This window comes from Hemiscyllium ocellatum, chromosome 6 (assembly GCF_020745735.1).
Source record: "Hemiscyllium ocellatum isolate sHemOce1 chromosome 6, sHemOce1.pat.X.cur, whole genome shotgun sequence".
NCBI classification, from domain to species: domain Eukaryota; kingdom Metazoa; phylum Chordata; class Chondrichthyes; order Orectolobiformes; family Hemiscylliidae; genus Hemiscyllium; species Hemiscyllium ocellatum.
Window position 1 is genome coordinate 108,563,356 of NC_083406.1, and position 24,444 is coordinate 108,587,799.

The window sequence follows — 24,444 nt, forward strand, 5'->3', positions numbered from 1 at the left end:
CTAGCTGTCCCCTTTTTATAAATTTACCATGTTGATTTGAGAGAGAAAATGAAAGAAAACAGTATATTTTCATTAATACTTTTCTTTTAAAGATGAGCCAATCCACAATACTCTGTATATAATTGAGTGGCATATAATTCTTGATTTCTCAAACATATTGATAGCAGAGCTTGCTATTTAATTATACTCTCAATCATCATTTCTATAATTTGCAAGTTCAGAAATGTGTTTTAACATCACTAATCAAAAGCTAAACACTTCATGTGTTGATCTGCTTCTTGTCTTTAACACTTAGCATGATAAACACATTTCTTACAGCAATGGTTTCTTTTCATTTACAGAACGCTCTGAATGCAACAGATGAGTATAACAGTGATCGCTCCATCATAGGTACTCCTACATGATTCACATGATCTTCTCCTACGCGCACAGTAATAAAATTAAAAATAGTTCTCATTATTAGAATTTAAAAGCTGCAGCCTCCCTGCCTTCACAGACAGATCAAATATTTTATAAAAACTACCATATCTAAATTACATCATGGAAATCGCTATACAAAATGTATCTTCCACATCTGCAATTGTGACGTGGTCTTCAACTGTTAACTGTGCCGAGAATTTTTACAGCATCATGTACCATCCAAACTGGAATACTCTACTGTCTGGATACCCAAGGAAAAATTTTCAGAAAGAAGAAAAAGTGCCAGTCAGTCAGAATTGGCTGACAATTGAGAAGCTGACTCCGCTGACCACATACATCTTGTGCATCACCTGCCAGCCAGCCAATCCTACCAATGAGCAATGTACAACTTTTAGTACAGCACCCCAAAACGCTGCTGCAGTTACCAGCAGGAAGAAAGACCTTGCTCTGGGAATATGGTTGACAAGCAGCATCCTACTCCTTATCATTGCTGGTATACTATTATATGGCTGCCTCCACATTTGGTGTTGCAAGAGACGAGAACGCCCTGAAGGCTTGAGTATGAGCTCTGATCATGCAGGAACACAAGCTTGCAAGAAACAAGTGATGGAAACAGCACTTGAAGATAACTTAGATATGCCCTGCAATGTTATTCTCAGTGCTGATAGCAGAACAAGAGAGAATTCTCAGCTGATCGCTATAACTGAAAACCCTTTCACTTCTAAAAATGCATTACCACTTCGCACGCAAGCTGAGAAATTATCTGCAAGCAGCAGTAATGAGAATGATGGATGATAATCAACATCATGGTAATTAAACAGCAAACACCTCTGACCAATTAAAGTATTGGAATTTCTGAATTATTGCAATTTTGGCAGTCTGGTCATAGTATTCTTTGTCAGGTGGATTATTTTAGATCAAAATGTCTTTGGTTGGCAGTCTTTTCCAGTTTATGGTAATTTTGCATTGGTTTTAATGCAAAAGCCAGAAATGTTCATATTTTCTTTTGGCAATTTACATGTAATTTTATCAAATGCTTAGTGTTTACATTGTGAATTGGCAGAATTGAAACAGATGTAGAATCTTACCTTTTATTTCTGTGTTTAAATTGGTTTAATTTGTGTGCAACAATTTCATCCTATTGTATTATTTCCCTGAAGCTAGGTGCTAGTATGTTAAACTGTGAATACCAATATTAACATAAAAATAAAGCAATGTGGAAAGAGTATCAGTTTGTGGCCCATTATATACATTATCCAAGTTTGAAATTTAAAAAAGGGAAATGAGACATTTTATTAAAGGGCAATCACAATATTGAAGTAACATTGTCACTAATTTATAAATAAAAAATGATGTCAAATTTTCTCTAAACAGAAGCAGCAAGAGAACTACCAGCAACAAAATTAAACAAACTGAACCAACTGGTCCTATTATTTGCAACAGAGGGAGTGAACTCTGAATTGAGGAGAAACAATCCAATAGCCAGTTTTTGATGCCACTTCACTGATTCTCTATAATGAAGGACTGAGTTTATCCATTAAATGCCAGTTTTTATGAGAACATCAATGTCAAAAAAGGTTGAAATCTACACAAATTGTGTTTTATGTGGACAAGGATATGTAAAGATCAGCATTATTTTTGGTATCTTAGCTCAAATTTAGTCCAAAGAAATGGAATAAAAGTCTCTCAATTGCTGACTAGTCACAGTCCACATGAAATTAACTCGGCAAGTCTCAAACCAATTGCTAGTGTGCATGTTTGCAGAGAATAAAACTAATACAAATTAGGCAATGCCACTTAGCGGTGACAAGGAGGACAAGAATAGAATAGAAATACCACATATGTGGAATAGTATTGTTGGAGCAAAAGATCTGCACCATAAAATGTTAAATATGGCATATGAGAGAGGAGTGTTTCATGCATGCACTGTGATGCTCAGAATTTTATTCAGTGTTACCCCTAGCACAAAAATGATTCATCAAAATAAATGAACTAAATTGCTGAGAATAGATCAGCTACTGAAGTATAAGATGTTCTAGATATTTAACTGATCAGGCATGCAATTTCCCTTTTCATCTCTGAGCTGAATACCATTCCATTTCTGCAACCATCTTTAAATTGGAATTTCTTTAGCGGCCACTTGCTCAATTTCATAGCAAACTAAAAGCTTCATGAATTCAAATTACTCCAATGGCAGTGTACTTCCACACATAACTATGAAGATGGCCTTCAGGAGGTGGTGATGTGTGACAGATGATTTTAGTAATAACAGAGGCTGTCGTGGACCTGACACCCCAAAGAATTGAAATTCCATGGAAAAGATTGACAGGCAATGCAAATAAGCTGGATGACCAACTTGAATTCAACTGTAAACTGCTTTATTCCCAGTTCTTACACAGTTCAGCCAAACCTAAAGTACAAGCAGTACAGTTAACAGTATGATTAAAATTTTGCAGCTTTAATGGTGAGGGGGATATTTATTAATTTTAAAAATATTAGCAAGTCAATTATCTTAGCAGCATCTAGTCACAGTGAAAAGCAATTCTTCCTTGGAGCTGTTCAGCGATGAAACAACCCAAGAAGTAAGGTTGCTTGCAAGTCACACCTTTCAACCACTGCACATGCTTCTCCATGCAAAGAAAAATTGAAGTGTTTGTAAACTTAAATGTATTGGCACTAAAAAAAAGGTAGAGAGTATGTTGGTGCAGGGAATTATTTCGTAGGTTAAATGCACCAATTACTTCAATTAAAAAATTTTGCCTGCTCTAGAGATATCAGGAAACCAAATGCAAAGATTAATTTCTCAAAGAATCTCTACAAAATTCTAATTTCTTCACAGTAATGGTGTGGATGACACAGAAAGAGTGCATTTTCATGTTTGATAGAATAATCAAATATTCCCACCCAACCCGACTCAAGTTTCTTCCACCAATTTTCATGGAATCATAGAATCCCTACAGTGTGGCACTCTCCGAAGAGTATCGCACCCAGACCCATCCCCCCCTACCCTATATCCCTGTAACCGTGCATTTCCCATGGCTAATCCTAGCCTGGATTAGAATGGTGCTGGAAAAGCACAGTAGTTCAGACAGCATCACAGGAGCAGGAAAATCGACATTTCAGGCAAAAGCCCTTCATCAGGAATAGAGGCAGAGTGCCTGCAGGGTGGAGAGATTTTTTTAAAATCCTAGCCTGCCCATCCTGGAAAAATATGGGCAATTTAACATGGCCAATCCATCTAACCAGCACATCTTTCAACTGTGGGAGGAAACTGGGGCAGCTGAGGGGTAACCCATGCAGACACGGGGAGAATGTACAAACTCCACACGGTCACCCAAGAGTGGAATCAACCCCTAGCCCCTTGCGCTGTGAGGCAGCAGTGCAAACCACTGAGCCAGTGTGCTGCAGTTACAGTTCATGAGTGGAGGGTATACACTCTCATATGTTTGACTGTTTTGCCTAGTTTCTGTCTCATCGTGTCCAGGTAAAAATATTTTCAAATCTGTGCATGCGCCCTGGAATAAAGTTTTGCTACAGGAGTATTGAAAGCATGCATTGGTAAAATGGATATTTCTTAAGCCAACCAAGTTCAACTCTGGGGTCCCTTCCCACCCTCCTATGATCTTTTTGTTTAGGAGGTCCAATCATAAATTATGCTTTACAAATAATCAGTTATGGACCACAAAATGGAGTGCAGTGAACCAAATCAGTGAGCAGTACACCTGAGCCTGCATAGAAAGCAGTTTCACATGGGATGAGATCTGGTTTAATTGAGTTAAAGTAATTATAAATAAGTGTGGCTAACCAGATAAGATAGTAGATTGTAACCATTATTCCACATTTTGCTAATGCTTCGTAGGTTTACACTCAGCCTGTATGAAGTGGCAATTAAACTTCAAAGTTGAAGTTATAGCTGACCAAAGCTAAAATCTTGCTCTTAGAATGAGCAGGCCCCAAGATAACAAGTGCATAACCCTTCAACTTTTAATTTTAATATCCGTGTAAACCTAGACGCTTTGAAGTACTCTCATTTCCACAATTAAGAGTCAAATTATCAATTTCCTTACATTTGAAGTAACAAGAACTGTATTTATATAGACCCTTTAAAGTGATAAAATGACTCAAGGTTCTTCATGGGAGCCTTATCAACCAACATTTGACAACAAATAACAAATCTAAGCGAAACAAAACAAAAAAACTGTGGCTCCTGGAAATTTGAAATAACAAATTACTGGAGAAACTCAGCAGGTCTGGATGCATCTGTGGAGAGAAAGCAGAGTCAATGTTTCAGGATCACTGGGCTCGAAATGTTAATTCTGCTTTCTCCCCACCGATACTGCCAGACTTACTGAGTTGCTCCAACAATTTTTGTTTTTGTTACAAATCTAAGTTGATGGCTTACAAAAGTTGCTGAGAAGGGGAACAAAAGCTAGAGGAGTAGGTTGCAAATGGAACTGAGAAAAACTGGGAATGGTCAAATGGCTAGAAGTTGGTATTGCAGCACTGGAGATAATCATGTGAATAGTAAGGCATTTAAAACAAGAATGAGATGATTAAAACTAGAATCATTAAGATTTCTCTGTCTTCCTTCACAGTACATTCTGGGATCAATTTTAGCTTACTCCTGCTCTTCATTACAGTCCACCATTTACAAGGCATAAGGCAGGAGCATGATGGAATAATCTCCACTGGCTCAGAGGACTACAGCTCCAATCACATGGAGGATAGACCCCATATAGGTCAAAGCAACCACTTAATTGGCATCCCATCTATTACCGTCATCCCAAGGCATTATGTACTTGATAGTAGTAGCCTTTTACCATCCTCTCAAAGGCGATTAGGGATGGAAAATAAATGCTTGCCTAATCAGTAACACCTACTTTTCATTGATAAATAAAAAAGTAAATCTCAGTACTATTACAATAAAAGGAAATAGAAACAGCAAGGAAGAATAAAAACAATGAAAGCTTCTGACTATCTTTGATATGAAATGTTAACTTTGCTTCTCTCTCTCTTTCAACAGGCACTGTCTGATCTATTGCGATTTTCCAGTTATTTTTGTATTTTTCAGTATTCTTAAGCATAGTTATATACCAAATATTACGGAGCGTACATCATCACTATTTCCAATTTCCACAAATTCATTGTATTCAAAAGCGCGATGCAAGTTGGAAAAATGGAAGCTCAGTGAAGCATGAAAAAAAGACATTTGGGTTAGTATGGATAAACACACAAAACATGGAACATGGGGAAAGTGGGCAAGGAGAGTATTCCACAAATAGCCAGAAAAGAGCCAAGGATGAGGTTGCAAGCAATGTGCCCACAATGTGCCCAACCTCTTGAAACAGTAATCACAACTGCAACAAAGTCTACAAGGACCAAGAGTTTTCAGATCAATATTTCATCAAACGAGAACAACACGGCAGGGAATCTGCAGTTTATATGACAAAACAACTTTAGGCATACATTTAAAACACAGAAAAGCAAGCAAAAGCCAGAGGGAAACATTATTTACAAAATGGTCAATAACAGACACCTTTAAAAGAAGTCCAAAAGAAGATGATTTGTTATTTCAATATAGAAAACAAAAGGGAACAATTTATAATAAATGACAAAGTACTCGGGGCCCTAAAATAGATCAAGGTTTAATTTTTGCACTAAATATTAAATTTATACTGAAGTAGTTTCAAAAAGAATACATCTAAATATGCTGAAATACTGGTTTATTTTTTAGTGTAATATATCAAATGTATGCATATATGATGGGACAAAACTGCCAGTCAAAACTAAAACAATCCTCAACTCTTATATGAATAAGGTAATTGGATATGAAATTATAATGAAACAACTGCACTTCAAATAAATGCCAAGAATGGACACTTGTGAATCATGTTAACTAATATACACAAACTGAAAAGAGTTCAATATGGTTTCTGAAAATAGGCAGAAACATTTATTTTTTGATCATTAAGCAATATTTAAAGACTGTCTGATATGTTACTATGGTGTTTGGTTGCTTGGAGAATATTGCAACTACAAAGATTAAAAATATACTCAGCATTACTGATGATAACATTGTATGGCACAAAAACCGTCCCATCATGAAAGCAATTGAAGGGACAGTTGATGACCTGGTGGTATTATTGCTAGACTATTAATCCAGTAACCCAGATAATATTCTGGGGAAATAAAAACCAAAGAAAAACACACGGACGCTATAAATCAGAAACAAAAACAGAATTAGCAGGAAAAGCTCAGCAGGTCTGCCAGCATCTGTGGAGAGAAATCAAAGTTAACATTTTGGATTGAGTAACTGTTCTATACAACTGAAAGTTCTGGGGACCCAGGTTCAAATTCCACCACAGCAGATGGTGGAATTTGAATTCAACAAAATATCTGGAATTAGGAGTCTAATGATCATGAACTCATTTCCAAATGTCAGAAAAACCATTCTAATATCCTGCCATCCTTATCTGGTCCAGCCTACCCGTGGCTCCAGACCGACACAGGCAATGCTATTCTAGCCAGTTAAGTTCACATTGCATAAATTAATTTTTAAAATAGCCTCAGTCTCACCTATTATTTCATCACCACTCCAAAAACAAAGCCTGGCTCTCCGTCTACACCATTACATAGAAATCACTAACAAACTGGATAATGTATTAAACCCATCATATCAGTGTCAATTTTTTAAACTTTAACTTCCCTGTTCGTTTCCCATAATCCTGACTGAATTTTCCGTACTTAAATACATATCCAACATGGTTTTGTGATTTACTATTGCATCTGCATTCACCAACCCCTCAGGCAATGCAATCCTTCATATTTGTCGAAAATTACTATTAATAAAATAATTAACTCATAAATTAATAAAATCATATGATGGTTACAGCACAAGAGGAGGAAATTCAGGCAATCTCTCCACAAAGGTAATTGAGCTGATCGTTCATCTCTGCTTTTTTCCCAAAAACCCAACTTTTCATAAGCGTTTTCAGGGAACCGAAGTATGAAGTAACTGCTGTGTAAGCTTTTGCAGTAACCAATCAAGAATTAGCTCCCAAATTTACTCCAAGGTTTGTGAGCTTGTGTCTTTTCAATATTCAACTATCAAATATTTAACGTTGTTCATTCTGTTCCTCAAATTGTAAGCCACGACAACCAAATCCATGGGTACATCTTCCACCCCTTTGGCAGCTACCATTGGACTGAACCAAATTTTCACAATCAGTCATCCTATTTGATTTACTCTGAAATTGGCAGCATCACAAAGGCGGCATCCTTTATCACCTACCAATTCAACTGTTACAATGCTCCCCAGCTATACTACCATTGTCAATGCGACATAAATATCAGTTCATTCAAAATGCAGCAGTACATTTTCCCACTCATCCATAATTACTATATTTTCTTCAATATTTGGTTCCAGATTTTCCAATGTCTCAAATTGAAGATTCGGATCCTTGATCTGAATTCCCTTCCTGTCCCCATAAAATGTTTTCCCTTGTAAGGGATATGGGTGCAGTTGGCAAGGTAAGTATTTATTGCCCATCTCCCAACTTTCCTCGAGTCAACCACTTTGCCATTGTTCTGGAATCACATACAAGCTAGGCCATGTTAAGGATGGTAGATGCACAAGTGAGTTACATGTAGTTGGGTTTTTATGTCAATTTGATTGTTGCATAATTACCATACTTGTTTTTTTTTAAATTCCAGCATGAAATTAATTTAAATTTGGCAGTGATGTGCTGAGCTTTCCTATTATTGAGGATGGGGATATCTGTAAAGCCTCGACTTCCTGTTAGCCTGGTTAACTGACCACCATTCACAACTGGACGTGGCAAGAGTGTAGCGTATGGATTAAACAGCAGCTGAATTACTTTCCTCCAACTGGAAGTCTGTTTTCACAAACGTAGAACCATGCTAAAATACTGTCAAGCATTTTTAATAATAGAAAGTCTCTTTATTTTCTGTCATTCAACAATGAGTTTTTATTCTTGGGGATTCTGCAAACATATTTGTAATAAGTAACAGTAACGAAAACTATAATACTTTTCATTCCTTTATTTAAATAATGCATTCACAAGTTGTGATTTCCAGAAAATGGTTGCAATTCTCAGCAGTCCAATTTGCAGCTCAATAGGTGTTTCATTAACCACATCTCATCAATTCAAGCCTGCTGACTAAATTCAGCCTAAATTCATTCCTCTTCTGTGGGAGCGCCACACAAAGGAATTGCTGAATACAATAATAATTACTGCAGCTGAATCTTATTAAAAAAATGCAATCTACCTCCTTTCAACATAAACTGCAGAGGTAAAAGTAAGCACAGCACAACAATAAAGAGATAAGGAACTAAGAATGAACTCAATATTTTATCATACATTATAGATACACAGACCAAGTACAGAAGAGTCTCAATTACGTGCTTGAGACAGGCAGGCAGGCAGGATTTTGTTCAGATAACTGATTGTTCAGACAATTGATCTGATCATAAATAAATGGTAATTTGTGAGTGCCGGTTATCCGAACATGCCTCTGTTATCTGGCAATGTACGCCATAATGCCACTTAACTAAACACCGAGCTGCCTAATGCAGTTTTTATGGCGCCTTGAGATCTTGTTCGGATAATCCAAAATTCGGATAATCGAGGTTGTTCTGCAATCTGCTCTGAGCCGAGCATTTTAAAATTCTCATCCTTGTTTCTAAATCTCTTCATGGACTTGGCATCAATCAACCCAATTCTGTGGCCTTCTTTTATCCTACAATACTCCAAAATTAGCCTCTTGAGCATGCTTTTTTGATGAAAGATCCATCAACCTGAAATATTAATTCCGTTTCTTTCTCCACAAATGCAAACACGCCAACTGAATACACTCGGCATTAAATAATTTCATTCTATATTTCCATTATCTGCAGTTTTTTAAAAAAACTTTTTGGTTTTATTCACTCCATTATTGGCATCTGTACCTTCAACCCCATAAGTGGTTTTCTGACATTTCTTTCCTGGATCCCTCTCCCGCAGTAAGTCATCCCTTAAACCCTAACTAATTGAAAAGGCTTTGATCATTTGCTTAACATTTCTTTGTCTTAGTATCAAATCTTATTTCATAAAGTTTCTGTTAAGTACCACAGGGTATTTTACTAAATTAAAAGCACTATATAAATGAAACAGCAAAACAAGTCACTAACCCAGAATTGGTTCTTATTTCAACTTGGAAATAATGACCTGAAAGACAGAATATCTTAGCTAAGTTATTTTAAATATAATAGTACATCACATCTCCAGAAGTTGGTGAAGAGGATTTTCCAAGGCAAATGGTGAATCTTTGTAATTTACAATGTCTAGGTTGGTGCGAGGTGGCCTATCTAGGTGAATTTTTATTTGACTCCTATAGATGTTTGATATGACCGAGTGGCTCACTGATCATTTTAAAAGGCAGTCAATCACATTGGTTAACCATAATCCTACCATTTTGTCTCTTTAAACCCAGTTACAACTTTCCTCCATTCAACTTGACTAGCTTATTCTTGAAGTCTGGACTCGATTAGCTTATCCGTGTCTTCAGTGTTTACCTGGGCTTTCCTGCCTATGCTCCATTTGTAAATTTCCAGCATTCTATATCCATTTGCAATCTGCTTTTACAAATTGCTACAATTAACAGAGACTACGGGACACAGTAGTAACTGCTCGGAAATTCTTTGGGACTTCATACTGAGTAAAAAGCAGTGAGAGGAATGCATGATACTGCTTGGAACTATTTTTCCAATCCAACTAGAAAGTCAATAATGTCTATAAAATATTTAAAGTTCTAGGACAAGGAAATCTAAAGAACATACAAACTTAGAACTTTACTTGAACTATCGTGTTCTTTCGCGGGTACAGTTCCAGCCTTAAGTTATCCTAACTTCTGGTTGTATACACATCCTGACCTTGCATACTCTGGCCCCATACAGAAATGCCTTACGTCCTGAACTTTGTTCATCCAAAAATGCAACAGCTAGCATAAATCCAATGTAAATACAGTTGTATCCTAATACAACAGCACTCACCTCTGAGTCAGAAGGTCAAATGTTCAAGATCCACTCCACATCTTGAGAACATAAATGTGGGTCAACATCAGGGCTGCGGTCTATTCAGACATACCGCATATTGACTGACATTATAGTGAAAGGATTTTGCTAGTTCAGACATAATCACAAGATGGGAGAATGATGCATTCCAAAGGATTTTCGGAAAGCAATGGGACTCAGCCTGAATTCCAGTAGGACACAATCAGATTTGCTTTAAGGATGTTTGCCAGCACAGCATGAAAACATTGATCACTGTATTTGAGAAAATGTCAGTGACAGGGGGACATGATAACATCACCTGTGGGCCAGTGTGCACCACCAGAATGATTAGTGGTTTTGCAGTAGATGTCATTACTGAAACCACAGCCCACAGTGACACCTGATCAGCACTTCATACACACCAATTGTCACAAATTCTGTCTCTCTTAGATTGGTCTCATCAGCCATCAACAAAAGTACATTATATGGAACTACCTCATTCCCATATGCAATGATTTTGCTGCATATCCATTATGTTATGTAAATGGAAGGTTGCATGATGATATAAAATCCCCTGGCTGTCACACATTTGTCATGCAACACCATCAAATGAGGTTACTGGTTCTGATGCTGAATATGTTTTAAGACTGTGGAAATTGGACTATCTTGCACCTGCCTAAGGAACATCACTGACTAGATCTGAAAAATAATTAATGTAATAAACTCTTATGAAGAGTTTTAGCATGTCCATGGAAGTTACTATGTAAATGCCAGTTTATTATTTAAATACAGAATAGACTTTGGCTTGTGACAAACATAGACAGCACATCAGACAATTAAGACCCAGTAATATACACTCAACTACACTGCTATTGCCTATTTGTCTAAAATTAACTTTTTCTTCCTTCCCACATGAGTTCAGACTGCTAGGTTAAACACACCAATGCAGCAGTCAGATGTATCATCACCCCCAGCCACTCCCCCCGCTCCCCCCAAAGTTGCTACTACAACTTTGATAACTGTTTCATGTATTTTGTTCAACACATTGATTTTCACAATTATATTTTAGGTACTCTGTTCATTACAGAGAATGCTCACTGAGAGATCTTAGCCACACTTGGTTTGTTGATACCTCCTCAAAATGGAAGAAACTCCTTTACATGGTCAAATAACATTCAGCTGATTAAAAAAGACAGGTTCCTTCAACATTTAATCAGTGTTCAAATATGGTTTTATTCAGTCTCTCCAAAATGAAAACAATTAAAATAAAACGATGTAGAATGCACTAACCTTAGTTCCATATAAATACTGAGGCTGTGCATTAGGTTGTTTATCTCTTTGAAACTCTTGAGAGAAGGGCAGCACAGTACGCACAAACCTGTGAGAAAAGGAATAATAATTAAAGACGCAATGTGTCACTGAAAGGAACACATAAGTGTTATTACATCATGGCACACGGTGCAAATGCATTCTACATAAAACAAAAACATAAAATGAAGCTCTTCTATAGTTTAAACAAATATTGAAGAGACCAGGAAGATCTTGGATTCAGTCCTTCGGTTTAAGCAAAGTTAATGATAGTGGTACCTGGGATAGGTGACTGGCAGAAATCAATATAACGGCCTCTACCAGTTGCTGTTACAAATGATGAGTTAGGCAATGGCATTGCTGTAATGTCCAAGACTAATTTCTCCGGACTTGGGTTCAAAAGCCCACCAGGATAGCTGGTGGAATTTAAATTCAATTAATAAATCCTGAACTAAAAACTAATCTGTCACTAATCAGATAATTATGACATGTGTCCATATGCAGTAAGATCCAGATAACATTTATAGTTGGGCTGACAAGTGACATGTAATATTTGTGCCACACAAGTGCTGGGCAATCATTATCCCCAACAAGAAAGAATCCAACATTGCTCCTCGACATTCAGGGGCATTCCGATTGCTGAATTAATACACACTCATCATCTCCGGTTCACCACCGGCTGGAAACTGAACTGCACCAGTCATACAAACAATGCTACCACAAGGTCAGTGCTTAGGATTTCTTGGCAAGCAACCTGTCTCATTTTCAACAAGGCCCAAATCTTCCAGAGTAGTGAAAGTAGTGGCAGAATCTTAATGCCATTGGACGAGTAATCGAGAGCCTAGGATAATGTTCTTGGGGTGTGGATTTTCAACCCACCATGACAGATGGTGAAATTTTAATTAAAAGTCAAGCAAAACATCTTTCCCTACTATATTCAAATTACTTTAATTAAAGGATGCACACTGTTTCTATTCTTAATCTCTTGCCATATGTAGATGTTAATTTTTAATGTCTCATGAACAAGGACATCCAAATCTCTTTGAAGTCCCTACACTTTCTAGCTTCTCACTATTAACGAAAATCCCAGTAATTCTGCTTTTATTTTTAATTCACAGTCATTGGTTAGGCAACATTTATTGACTGTCCTGCGTGGCCCTTGAGAAGGTGGTAGCAAGCTGTCTTCATGAACCGCTGAAATCAACGTGCAGTCAGTAGACCTACAATGTCCTTAGGGAGGGAATTCCAGGATTTTAATCCAGTAAGTGAAGGAATGACGATATATTTCCAAGTCAGGATGGTGAGGGGCTTGAAGGGGAACAAAAAGTGTTGCCCTTGTCCTTCTAAATGGAAGCGACTGTGCGTTTGAAAGGATCTTTGGTAAATTTCTGCTGTGAAACCTATAGACAGCAAAAACTGCAGCAACTCAGCAGCAACGATGGATGCAATGTCAAGCAGGCTGCTTTGTCCTGAAGTGTATCAAACTTCTCGAGTGCCTAAGAAGCTCACATGAGTCCAGAGTACATTCAATCTGACTTATTTTTGCCCACCCAGCTTCTCTAAATGTCTTTGAAGTCTCTTTGCATCTTCCTCATAGCTCTCACTTTCACCTAATTTTGTCATCTGCAAACTGGGAAATACGAATTCATTTCCAGATTCAAATGTTTGATATACGTTTTGAATATCTGGCTGGAATAGAATTGAAAGTTACTACAATAAATACAAATTACTCTCCTGAATATCTAAAATCTATCCATAATTCTCACTTACCCTCCCTTCAGAATATACTATATCTATACATATTCGAATCATCTGGGACGAGGCAAATTCAACAATGTCTAAAAGATCACGCTTTCTTGTTACTCCACGTCAGCAAATTACATATCTTATTCCAAACTCATCAAGTATACAAGTATATATTAGTCTTCATTATTGTCAATGGAGCCGTTTGAGCCACAGTAATAGCAGGCTAATTAAAACAATTGATCAAGAGCACTTAATAAAAGGTTCAAGAAGTGATAAACTTTAGTTTAAATTTTTCAAGATGCTAATTTTTTTCTTTGAATTTCAAATACTGCCAAGGAGTGTTTAAAACTGAAGCATGGTTTTCCTTGTTTTAGCTTTTTGTTTTCCTTAATGGCAAAGCAAAATATTGACCTGACTAACACCAATTACAATTAAGACAAATTCTGCTTTGCTAGGTATATTTATTCAAAGCTGTCTACATGTGTTTTTTTTGTGTCTCTGGTCTGTCACCTCAGGAACAAACCTGAAATGGAATATATGTGAGAAATGGTAAAGGACAGTTTTCCATTTTCCACTGTGAAAGCTCAGGGATGAAACTGGTGGGCTCAAGTCTCAGCTAACAGGGAATTATTGCTCATAAAAACCTCAACATGAATAATTCCGTAAAGTTATCAATGAACTGCTGACATCTGAAACTTTCAGTGATGTATTTATCTTAAACATATTTATTCTTACCTTCAAATTTCATATGTTAAATTGGAACTAGTTGAACTATATGGGCTGTCAATACAATGATCTTTACAAACTTAGATTTATTGCAGTGCAGAATGCCATTCAGCTCGTCATGCCCCCACCATTTCCATTACCTAGATGAAGGGCTTTTGCCCGAAATGTCGATTTCGCTGTACTTTGGATGCTGCCTGAACTGCTGTGCTCTTCCAGCACCACTGATCCATTACCAAGAGCCAATCTCCTGCCTTTTTCTCATCTGCTCACATGCGTTTCTATCAAACTAATTATCCAATGCTGTCGATGCCTCAATTGAACCTGCTTCCTGCACATTTTCTCACTAACTAATGACCATGTGAAAAATCTTTTTTCTCATATCACTCTTGTTTTATTTACACATCACATTAAATTCAGGTGGCTTCATTTTTGTTTCTTTCACAGGTGGGAACAGCTTCTCCCTATTTACTCAATTCAGTCACTCAAGAATTTGAAAACTTCTACCAAATTGCCCCTCTATCATCTCCTCTCCAAGGAAGTCATTCCAACTTCTTCAATCTGTCCTCCTAAGTTTCTCACGCCTAGCACCATTCTTGTAAATTGTTTCGGCACTCTCACTAATATATTCACATTGTTCTTGCTTTATGGCATCCACAATATACACAACTCCATACTTCAGCTGTAGCCTAACAAGTATCTTAAAAGAGTTCAACATCACCTACCTGCTATTGTGCTCTCTGCCTCATTAAGAGTCATAGAGATATACAGCAAGGAAACAGACCCTTCCGTCCAACCTGTCCATGCCAATCAGATATCCCAACCCCATCTAGTCCCACCTGCCAGCACCCGGCCCAAATCCTTTCAAACCCTTTCTATTCATATACCCATCCAGATGCCTTTTAAATGTTGCAATTGTACCAGCCTCCACCACTTCCTCTGACAGCTCATTCCATACACGTACCACCCTTTGTGTGAAGTAGTTGCCCCTTCGGTCTCTTTTATGTCTTTCCCCTCTCACCCTAAATCTGTGCACTCTACTTCTGGACTCCCTACCCCAGGGAAAAGACTTTGCCTATTTATCCTATTCATAGAACATAGAAAAGTACAGCACAGAACAGGTCCTTTGGCCCACGATGTTGTGCTGAGATTTAATCCTAATGTAAAATGTAGTAACAACCTACGCACCCCTCAACTCACTGTTATCCATGTGCATCTCCAGCAGTAGCTTAAATGTCCTCAATGACTCTGCTTCCACCACCACCACCGGTAACGCATTCCATGCATTCACAACTCTGTGTAAAACACCTACCTCTGACGTCTTCTTTATAACTTCCTCCTAATAACTTCAAACTATGACTTCTCATATCAGTCAATCCTGCCCGGGGGAAAAGTCCCTGGCTATTGACTATCTATTCCTCTCATTATTTTGTACACCTCGATCAGGTCTCCTCTCTTCCTCCTTCTCTCCAGAGAGAAAAGTCGGAGCCTATTCAACCTTTCTTCATAAGGCAAGCCCTCCAGTCCAGGCAGCATCCTGGTAAACCTTCTTTGCACCCTCTCCAAAGCCTCTGTAACTTTCCTATGTTAGGTCGACCAGAACTGGACACAATATTCCAAGTGTGGCCTCACCAGGGACTTGTAGAGCTACAGCAAAACCTCAGGGCTCTTAAACTCTATCCCCCTGTTGATGAAAGCCAAAACACCATATGCTTTCTTAACAACCCTATTCACTTGGGTGGCAACTTTGAGGGATCTATGTACTTGCACACCCAGATCCCTCTGTTCCTCCACACTATCAAGAATCTGGTCTTTAATCCTATATTCAGCATTCGAGTTCAACCTTCCAAAATGCATCACTTTGCATTTATCCAGGTTGAACTCCATCTGCCATTTCTCAGCCCAGCCCTGCATCCTGTCTATGTCGTGCTGCAGTAGCCTTCTATACTATCAACGACACCTCCAACCTTTGTGTCATCTACAAATTTACTAACCCACCCCTCAATATCCTCATCCAAGTCATTTATAAAAACTACTAAGAGCAGAGGCCCAGTACGGAGCTCTGCGGAACCCCACTCAACAGTGTCCTCCAGGCAGAATACTTTCCATTTACAATCACACTCTGCCTTCTGTCAACCAGCCAATTCTCGATCCAGACAGCCATGCCCCCCAATTTTGTAGGTCACTCCTCAGACTCCAACGCTCCAGGGAAAACAGCCCCAGCCTGTTCAGCCTCTCCCTATAGCTCAAATCTTCCAACCCTGGCAATATCCTTGTTAATCTTTTCTGAATCCTTTCAGGTTTCACAACATCTTTGCGATAGGAAGGAGACTAGAATTGCACGCAATATTCCAACAGTGGCCTTACCACTGTCCTGTACAGCCGCAACATGACCTCCCAACTCCTGTACTCAATACTCTGACCAATAAAGGAAAGCATACCAAGCGCCTTCTTCACTATCCTATCTACCTGCGACTCCACTTTCAAGGAGCTATGAACCTGCACTCCAAGGTCTCTTTGTTCAGCAATACTCCCTAGGACCTTACCATTAAGTGCATAAGTCCTAAGATTTTCTTTCCCTAAATGCAGTACCTCGCATTTATCTGAATTAAACTCCATCTGCTATTTCTCAGCCCATTGGCCCATCTGGTCAAGATCTTGTTGTAATCCGAGGTTACCTTCTTGGCTGTCCACTACACCTTCAATTTTGGTGTCATCTGCAAACTTACTAACTGTACCTCTTATGCTCGCATCCAAATCATTTATGTAAATGACAAAAAGTAGAGGACCCAGCACCCATCTTTATGGCACTCTACTGGTCACAGGCCTCCACTCTGAAAAACAACCCTCCACCAACATCCGCGTCTTCTACCTTTGAGCCAGTTCTGTATCCAAATGGCTAGTTCTCCCTGTATTCCATGAGATTTAACCTTGCTAACCAGTCTCCCATGGGGAACCTTGTCAAATACTTTACTGAAGTCCATATTAATCACATCTACCGCTGACCTATCAATGCTCTTTGTTACTTCCTCAAAAAAACTCAATCAAGTTTGTGAGACATGATTTCCCACGCACAAAGCCATGTTGACTATTCTGAATCAGTTCTTGCCTTTCCAAATACATGTACACCCTGTCCCTCAGGATTCCCTCCAACAACTTGCCCACCATTGACGTCAGGTTCACTGGTCTATAGTTCCCTGGTTGTCCTTACCACCTTTCTTAAACAGTGGCACCACGTTTTCCAACCTCTAATCTTCCAGCATCTCACTTGTGACTATCAATGATACAAATACCTCAGCAAGAGGCTCAGCAATCACTTATCTAGCTTCCCACAGGGTTAAAGCTGAAAAATGTGTTGCTGGAAAAGCGCAGCAGGTCAGGCAGAATCCAAGGAGCAGGAGAATCGATGTTTTGGGCACAAGCCCTTCTTCAGGAATGAGGAAGGTGTGCCAAGTAGGCTAAGATAAAAGGTAGGGAGGAGGGACTTGGGGGAGGGGCGTTGGGAATGCGATAGGTGGAAGGAGGTTCAGGTGAGGGTAATAGGCCGGAGAGGGGGTGGGGACGGAGAGGTCGGGAAGAAGATTGCAGGTCAAGAAGGCGGTGCCGAGTCCGAGGGTTGGGACTGAGATAAGTTGGGGGGGAGGGGAAATGAGGAAGCTGGAGAAATCTGCATTCATCCCTTGTGGTTGGAGGGTTCCTAGGCGGAAGATGAGGCACTCTTCCTCCAGGCGTCGTGCTGTCATGGTCTGGCAATGGAGGCGGCCAAGGACTTGCATGTCATTGGTGAGTGGGAGGGGGAGTTAAAGTGTTCAGCCATGGGGCGGTTGGGTTGGTTGGTGAGGATGTCCCAGAGGTGTTCTCTGAAATGTTCCGCAAGTAGGTGGCCTGTCTGCCTAACGTAGAGGAGGCCACATCAGGTGTGTTGTCTGGGCCGCAATCGTGGAGGCTGCATGGTCGGTGGGGGCGGAAGTGACGTCATGGTTCGCGGCGGCAGTTGCTGCAGCAGCCACGTGGGTAATGGCACCTGAGCGGTTCCAGAGGCCGATGGAAGATACTGGAATGGTTGAGGAATCCGGAGTGTGGGGGTAAGGACATGAAAGTTTTTGGTACTTACTGTCTTTAATTTCCAATATGGCTAGGAAGAACTGTTTTAGTGTATGAATTCTTCTGAGGATGAAGAACAGTAGAGGTCCTTTGCAGGTCCACAGGGTTCTAGGGTACACCTGATCAGTTCCTGGGGATTTATCCACCTTTATACATTTCAAGATATCCAGCACTTCCTCCTCTGTAATAGAGGCATTTTGCAAGGTGTCACCATCTATTTCCCTACATTCTATATCTTCCATATCCTTTTTTACAGTAAATACTGATGCAAATACTTGTTTAGTATCTCCCCCATTTTCTGCAGCTCCATTTTCTTGCTGATCCTTGAGGGGCCCTATTCTCTCCCTAGTTATCCTTTTGTCCTTAATATATTTGTAAAAACCTTTTGGATTCTCCTTAATTATATTTGCCAAAGCTATCTCATGTCCCCTTTTCGTCGTGCTGATTTCTCTCAAGTATACTCTTACTGTCTTTATACTCTTCTAAGGATTCACTCGATCTATCCTATCTATACCTTTCATATGCTTTCTTCTTTTCCTTAACCAAACCGTCAATTTCTTTGGTCATCCAGCATTCCCTTTACCTACCAGCCTTCCCTTTCACCCTGACAGGAATATACTTTCTCTGGATTCTTGTTATCTCATTTCTGAAGGCTTCCCATTTTCCAGCTATCCCTTTACCTGTGAACATCTGCCCCCAATCAGCTTTTGAAAGTGCTTGCCTAATACCGTCAAAATTGGCCTTTCTCCAATTTAGAACTTCAATTTTTACATCTGGTCTATCTTTTTTCATCACTATTTTAAATCTAATATAATTATCGTCGCTGGCCCCAAAGTGCTCCCCCACTGACACCTCAGTCACCTGCCCTGCCTTATTTCCTAAGAGTAGGTCAAGTTTGCACCTTCTCTCTTAGGTACATCCACATACTGAATCAGAAAATTTTCTTGCACATGCTTAACAAGTTCCGCTCCATCTAAACCCTGAACACAATGGCAGTCCCAGTCTCTATCATAACTACCCTATTATTCTTACAGATAGCTGAGATCTCCTTACAAATTTGTTTCTCAATTTCCTGCTGGCTATTAGGGGGTCTATAATACAATCCCAATAAGGTGATCATCCCTTTCTTATTTCTCAGTTCCACCCAAATAACTTCCCTGGATGTATTTCCAGGAATATCCTCCCTCAGCACAGCTGTAATGCGATCCCGGATCAAAAACACCACTCCCCCTTCTCTCTTGCCTCCCTTTCTATTCTTCCTGTAGCATTTGTACCTTGAACATTAAGCTGCCAGTCCTGTCCATCCTTGAGCCATGTTTCTGTAATTACTATGATATTGCAGTCCCATGTTCCTAACCATGCCATGAGTTCATCTGCCTTCCCTATTTAGGCCCCTTGCATTGAAATAAATGCAGTTTAATTTATTAGTCCTACCGTGTCTCTGCTTGCCCTGACTGTTCAAGTGACATGCAGCAAAGAGTCAGCTAAGTAACTCAACACACAAAAGACTAACCTCTGTATGTGCACTACAATTAGCTCATCAGTCGAATTGTATTGCATTATAAATGTGGCACCAAATGGTAAAAGAAAAGCTACCACAAGTTGTAGGGGCATACAAAATGCATTTACTACAGGTCAGCTATAAAGACTAAAAAGTATTATTCCTGCACACTTTAGCACTCTCTAAATGCAACCAGTAGAAGTGGAACAATAAATAATCAGACTTCCAATCAGTTCTTCAATTAAACAGCAATGAGTAAAATAGCTGCTGTTAAAGGAAATATTTTAATTTGACATGCTGATGAAGGATTTATGCGCAAAATGTCAATTCTCCAGCAGTCCTCACTTCCTCCTATTTTAACTTGACAGACAGATTGTTATGGCGGGTCAAAAAGTGTTAATGAGCTGAAGCTTAAAACAAAGCAGCCACCATTCTCACTTGGTACTGACTTTTAAAAACATAATAAAATGCAAACAAATATATATGAACCTCATTGCCGTGCAAAACTTATCTGGAACATTTACGAGCTGGTCCAGTAACTTGCTAATGTCTATGAACATCTCAGCAATGGAATACCTTTAATGCTTTTTATGATTAAAAGGCCAAAGTAAAATTATCATCATCCATGTGTCAGCATCTAAGAGTGCTGCTGTCATCAGGAATAATTCCAAAATAAAACCAAGCTAACACAACAGCATGGATGTCAACTGAACCGGAAGAAACCTTCGCCAGATGGTTGGTTGTCTGAAGTTCTGCAAATATTCTAATTTATGCCTTCCTTCAGCAAGATGACGTTAGTGCAGAACAAATGGATGTTAATTTTCTGCACTAATAAGTAGAATTTTGACAGGCCTGTCTGTTCTGTTTGTGCTAACAGTGTAAGTTTGAGAAAGTTAAAATCTCCAATACAAATAGTTCAGAAAATCAATTATGACTGAAAATCAATTTGCATTTTAATTTAGCAAAAGACATGTACACATGCAGTTGTTCCACATCCATGCAAACTACATAACTTGGGAGTCCACAGTTGCACTTGGAGATATGTGCATCTATGGCTTTTACTTCTGTATAGTACTGTAAGAAATATAATTCATAATGTTCATTTAGAGATACAAAGTCTTCTTAGCACTATCAGTGATGACCAAGAACAGACAGGATTATGGTTATGCTGATGGGGTCGGTAAAGGATATTGAAGTGTTCAATCAGCCATTTTAGCATAGAATGGCAGGGCTGGCTCAATCAACAGAATGGTTTATTCCTGAACTTATGCTCCACCTGGAACATGAGTAGAGATTTTTTTTGTTCCTTCGATCGATGTGGGGATTGCAGTCAAGACCTTTTGATGTCCAGCCCCAATTGCCTTTGAACTGATTGGCATCCTCAGCTATTTGAGAGAACAGTTTCAATCACATTGCTATGAATCTGGAGACACAGGTTGGTCATGACATCTGCTAAGAGACCTTACTGAACCACCAGTAGTAAAGCTGTCCCACTGTGATGCAATGTATATTAAGAAACTTTAACAACTCAATAAGGTCACTATAACAGCAACTGCTCTCCCTGGACTCTCTAACCAAGGGGACTAAAAATGGCGATATCATGTTATCTCCAACTATTCCCAGATACCATTAAGAATTAGAATCAACATTCTTTCATGATCAACAGCAGAAAATACTAAAGAAACTCAGCAGGTCTGGCAGCATCTGTGGACAGAGAAATGAAGTCCTATATGACAGTTCGTCAGTGGTGGTTTGTATACTCTTCACAGAAGCAGAGAGCCTGAACAAGGGGTGAGTGAGAAAGAATCAGGATCAGAAGAAATAAGTTCAGTGAGGCAGGAACAGCGGAAACAATGGGTCTGCCAGGGCAGTTCTGTTGGTGGATTTTGACAAAGGAAGAAACAGATCTTTGAGGGGCTGAGGGGTTGTGAGGAGGGAAGATGTGGAGGGGAGATTCCAAGAGATGTGGTCTTTAACAGTCCTATAAACAATAACCCACCTCACCCGATCTGGGGAAGGTAGGATCCATGTGAAAACCAATGTCCTTTAAGGAAGGGAAGTGCCATCATTACCTGGTTTGGCCAATGTGCGACTCCAGACCTCCTCTTTGGGCAATTAGGGATTGGCAATAAATGCTGGCCTAGCCAGTGACATCCTCACCCCATCAAATGAATTAAATAAAACTCAAGATCAATAAATGAATGTTCTTAATAAGTGCAAGGAGTGAGATACGGTAAACTGCCTTACACAAAGAGGTTGTTAGTCCATGGAAAGTTGACTAAGGAAGGTATAGCTATCCCTTGATTAGTATATCAAATGCGACCCTAAAGAATGAATATCACTTTTCCAGAAGAAAACACGTACAAAGGATGTGCTGCGTTCCTGACCTGAAATGTTACTTATTCTACTTAGTAACGTACTATTTCTATTTACCTCTTGATCACCGCTACCTCCACTCTCACCCATTCCCTCCCTCCTACAAACCTACCTCCTTTTCTAGCTCCCTTTTTTCTTTAGCACCATTTTCTCTCCTAGTTATTGCTTCCTTCTCATTCTCGCTTGCCACTGCTTTTCCCTCCCACGTGCTGCTTGTTTCCAATCCCTCACTCTGTCCACACCTTGACCTCAGTGAGCAGGAAGCAGACAGGGGACTAAACAAAGCAAGAGTCAATAAACATAGTCCACAGCAAATTCAAGACATGGGAAGCAAAATGCAGTGAGAATGTGATCTGATGCAAACACAATGAGGTAAATTATATTGTTCTGCTCTCCAGGTACTGAGTTGAACCAAGTCCCAATTATTAATTACAACCATGCTCACTACCTATGGCAATTTCCGTCCACAAACTCTTCTTTAAAAATGGACCTTCTGAACTCAACCTATTCTCGATTACATCACTTACCATCTCTATAACCTCTTTCAGCATGAAAACACTTCAACAACATCGGGTTCATGCAAATCTTGACATCTGGGAATCCCCCACTCCCTTTGTCCCATCATTGGCAGCTGTCTAATATTGAAGCTTTAGAATTTTGTCTGTAAACTTTTCTCCATCTCCACCTTGCTATTCTTAAAAATCAACCATTTTTGATTTTTAAGCTTTTAAGAACCATTCTAAAATTTTCGACCATTCAGTTTCAACATTTATCAGATTAAATCTGTGAAACATTCTTGGGGTGCTTAATGATAAAGGCACCATATAAATGCAAAATTAAATTATTCTTGTTGAATGCTGCTACATTTTTCAAAGACAATCACAAAGATAAAGATTCATGAATTGTTTATACAATGAAGAAACAGGGCAGTCTCTGGTGAAATACAATTAATCACTGTGCTCCAAGCAGGTTGTATTTAGCTCATCATTCAACTAAATTAAATTAATGGAAAATAATACACATTAAACTATCTGCCTTGCCCAGTACAGAATTAAATAATATTGTTAATCTCTATGCAATGATGAATGAGCTCATTACAAAACTTCAAGTCATTGAGAACTAGTTACCAGAGATAAACATAAAAGCTGCTTAAAATATACAGACCTTTGTGTGGAACCATTGTAGCAGTAGTTTGGAAGGAAATCATAATTCAACTCCCAGAAAACATGGAGAGTTATTCTTCCATATGGTGCAGATACATTGTGATTGGCTTCCCTGAACATGGCATCAAAACTGTCCAGGGTTAAGTATTTACTTAGCAGCTTGTGACTCATACGGTTGACTTCTAACAGACCTTCAAGTTCCTGAAGAACCAAAATAACAGAAGTCATACTCCACATTAGAAATCTACAACTTACAAACTTTGACAATCAGCTTTTCCAATGAATGACTGTGTTATTAAGTTATAGACTCTTATAAAACAGGAGGCCATTTGACCCTATATGCAAGGCTAGGGAAAGCATAGTCTAATGTAGTCCCACACCCCTGTAACTCTTTTTAAATTTGTAACCAAGTCTACTTATTTCACAGATTTTTGTTTGATGTTATAACAGCAAAAAATTACTTTACAATGATGAAAATATCCATTATACCATATCAGACTGGAGGGCAGCTACAGGAGGTTGTACAGAATAATGAGGTCTCTTCTGGAGTACTATATGCAGTTCTGTTTGTTCTGCTATAGGAAAGATACTATTAAGATGGACAGCATTCAGAAAAGATTTACCAGGATGTTGTGAGGATTAGAGGGTTTCAGCCATACGGAGAGGCTTAACAGGCTGGGGCTATTTTCCCTGGAGAGTAGAGGCTGAGGAGTGACCTTATAGAGGTTTATGAAATCACGAGGGGCATGGATAAGGTGATTAGCCAAGGTCTTTTGCCCAGCATAGGGGAGTCTAAAGCTAGAGAGCATAGGTTTAAGGTGAGAGAGGAAAGAGTTAAAAGGGAGCTAAGGGGCAACTTTTTCACGCAGAGGGTGATAGAATGAGCTGCCAGAGGAAGTGCGTAGAGGCTGGTACAATAACAACATTTAAAATGGGTCTATGAATTTGAAGGGTTGAGGGGGATATGGGCCAAAAGTTGGCAAATGGGATTAGATTAATTTAGAGCACCTGGCCGCCATGGATGAGTTGGACCGAAGTGTCTGTTTCTGTGC

General features: G+C 39.1%; 1 protein-coding gene across 3 annotated transcripts in view; it reads right to left on the bottom strand.

Annotated features, from left to right (window-relative positions):
• The window catches only part of cyfip1 (cytoplasmic FMR1 interacting protein 1), a 196,914-nt gene that overhangs the window by 75,699 nt on the left and 96,771 nt on the right, over positions 1–24,444 (bottom strand). For all 3 annotated transcript variants that reach the window (XM_060826251.1, XM_060826253.1, XM_060826252.1), the window contains exons 22-23: positions 23,394–23,593; positions 11,762–11,849 (exon numbers count right to left, since the gene is read on the bottom strand). In XM_060826251.1, coding sequence (XP_060682234.1) covers positions 11,762–11,849; positions 23,394–23,593 — 288 coding nt within the window. The remainder of the gene's footprint in view (positions 1–11,761; positions 11,850–23,393; positions 23,594–24,444) is intronic.